Below are 3,024 nucleotides of genomic sequence, written 5' to 3'. Positions count from 1 at the left end.
GGTATATGGCGTCACAAGGCCCAAAACCAAAAATGGTCGAATGACCCTCAAGTTAGAAACCAACCGACCCACAACCATTGAGTTGGGACTGTTGGATTAATAAACCCTTCACCCATCAAACCCTTCCAGCTCCTTGCGGATGGACGGTGCTTGGACACATTTGAAAACCTATACTCTAGTAGTCTGATTACCACTATACTTACATCTGGGTGCCGCTTATTTGCGTAGGACATGTTTGACCAATGTTGTGACCACGCAAGGGATAACTGGTTCTTGTTGTGGGAGAACGCGAAGAAGATGCGGTTGATAGTGAGTGGGGAGTTCCTCTGAGAAATGCGGGAGTTCCTCCGCAAGCAAAAATGATCCAAGGGAAGTGACCATCTGGAAAGAAGAGAAGGTGCTACTTGTCTGTACCACATGCTCTTTCATGTGAGGAAGGCCTGAATATACCTACCCAGCAGACAAGTCTTTAGAAGATCCAACTGCAGGAGGCAGAGTGGTAGTCTGGCAGATGTTGAAATCATTTGGACTCGACGGTTGTAAATCGAATGTAATCATATGTTTGATAGGTTCAGTCTGCGGTTTGCGCCATGCTAAATGTAAGCCACAGAAGGTAGTGGATTATTCTGTTAGGCAAATCAAAATCCGATGAACTGTACGTGATCCACTTCTCCAGTTCAGTTTGGCATGGAAGTTGCGTACAATTGTGATTAATCTGTGTCAGTCAGTTTGGAACCAGACATGTTTGCAAAACCGCATCCAGACAGGATTGACAATTTTGATTTTCAGAAATTTGTTTATTATCTTTTTAACAAAATATATCCACACTCTGGTGTGTAGAGTTAAAAATACAATGAGCGTTCAATTATGTTCAGGCATAGGACAATATGAATATACCAAAGTTGAAATATGGCCTCACATTAAACGAGTGTTCAGTATAGAAACAAATTTATATTTAAAAAACTGGTTTCAAATATTTGAACTAAAGTTCCACTTTTTTTTCACAACATCGAACGACTCGTTGTGTTGACACCAAAGGTATGGCAATGGTCGTCAACTCAACCGGAGGCAAAACCAAAACTGACTGTCTTACAACTGAACCGGAGGCAAAACTAGCCGACAAAACCGGTTAACATGGTTGGTAACAAATCCTTCTGAGATGATTGTTTCCTTTTGTCATCCACATTATATTAACTAGAGAAAATGAAATAGGACTTTGCCTATAAATGTGTGTTTGGAAATCAGACTTATCCTTATCATATCCTATATCATATACAAAGAGGAAGAAACACTTGAATATTATTAGAGTAGTAATTGTCATTGGTGATGATGTGAAAGGAAACAAACATGAAAAATCTTTAATCTACACATAAAAAAGATGGTCGATAAGTTTCCAATACCAACAATCGATCAACGGTGTGTTTCCTACCTATTTTGTATCAGTACACGCTTTCACAACCAACAACGGCTCCATTTTTAGATGGAAATACTCCTACACACTAGGATTAGGCCTCAATAAATATTTACCTTTTTCATCCCTCAATCCATAAAACAGATTGGCCCATGAAGGATGCCAGTATATATATGCCCCCATACTTGAGCATGTCCTCCAAAGTTCATCGAGCAAACACACAAACACTGGACTACCACCGAACTTATCCCACAACTTTGTCAAGTCTTCTCTTTGAAATGGAGGGTGTTACAGTGTTGATTGTTGGTGCTGGGCCAGCAGGCCTCGCAACGGCAGCATGCCTTAGCCAATTATCAATGCCTTATGCCATCGTCGAGCGCGAGAGTTGTAGCGCGTCACTCTGGCGCAACCGCGCGTATGATCGTCTAAAGCTGCATCTCGCAAAGGAGTTATGTGAGTTGCCACACATGTCATACCCTGTAGATGCACCAACATACATACCAAAAACCTTGTTTGTGAAGTACTTGGATGACTATGTTGAGCGTTTCAACATTCAACCAAAGTATCTCACCAGCGTGGAGTCATCCACATATGACAATGATGAAAAATGTTGGTCCATTGTGGCAAAGGACATGTCAAAGTGCACCACAGTCAAGTTCATGGCGAAGTTTCTTGTTGTGGTAAGTGGTGAGAATAGTGCGGAGAATATTCCAATGTTCCCTGGACTGGAAAACTTTCCAGGTGATGTTATCCACTCCTCAAGCTACAAGTCAGGCAAGAGCTACTCTGGCAAGAATGTATTGGTCATTGGATCTGGTAACTCCGGGATGGAAATTGCTTATGACCTTGCGATTCATGGTGCCAACACATCGATTGTTATACGAAGCCCGGTACGTATGTGCACTATATATTTTCACTGGGTGCATGAACGCAAATTCTTAGTATAGTTATTAATAGAAGAGATGCAATTTTCAGTGTTTTACTAACAGGAAGTATTTCACATAGAAAAAGAGATGGACCATTTTATATCACACACAAACAACTGAAAGACTAGAGGAACCACATGACAAAAATTCATTTCTTGAAAGAAGAAATTCTATGAAAATTTATTTATCATGTATACTTCAAAAGAGGTGTGACGTGTTTTGTTGTTGCAGATTCATGTAATGACAAAGGAATTAATTCGTTTGGGGATGACACTTGCTCACCGTCTTCCATTGAATCTAGTGGATAAACTCCTTGTGATGGCAGCGTATTTAATATTTGGAGACCTGTCACAGCATGGCATCACAAGGCCAAAAATGGGTCCAATGACCCTCAAATCAGAAACAGGCCGATCTGCAGTAATTGATGTTGGGACTGTTGGATTGATCAAAAAAGGCATCATCAAAGTAAGTATGTCATTGACATGACATAAATTTATAACATATGTTGATTTGATATGCCAAGTTATCAATGTATTTTTATCTCCTAAAGGTTCAAGGGAGCATTAGTAAGATCAAGGGCAACATAGTTAAATTTCAATGCAGTAAAAGAATGTCATTTGATGCAATTGTGTTTGCAACTGGATACAAAAGCACGGCAAATATGTGGCTCAAGGTAATATAGCTTGT

The 3,024-nt window shown here is 40.1% G+C and overlaps 1 protein-coding gene across 1 annotated transcript; it reads left to right on the top strand.

Moving 5' to 3' along the window:
* Positions 1 to 1,602: 1,602 nt before the first annotated feature.
* On the top strand, positions 1,603 to 3,019 carry LOC119344659 (probable indole-3-pyruvate monooxygenase YUCCA10). Its single transcript, XM_037615039.1, has 3 exons — positions 1,603 to 2,301; positions 2,569 to 2,802; positions 2,888 to 3,019. The coding sequence occupies exons 1-3, from the start codon at positions 1,603 to 1,605 to the stop codon at positions 3,017 to 3,019; spliced, it is 1,065 nt and encodes a 354-aa protein (XP_037470936.1).
* The last annotated feature ends 5 nt before the right edge of the window (positions 3,020 to 3,024 follow it).

This window comes from Triticum dicoccoides, unplaced genomic scaffold, assembly GCF_002162155.2.
Source record: "Triticum dicoccoides isolate Atlit2015 ecotype Zavitan unplaced genomic scaffold, WEW_v2.0 scaffold178464, whole genome shotgun sequence".
Lineage (NCBI taxonomy): Eukaryota > Viridiplantae > Streptophyta > Magnoliopsida > Poales > Poaceae > Triticum > Triticum dicoccoides.
This window is presented reverse-complemented; position numbering and strand designations above follow the sequence as displayed.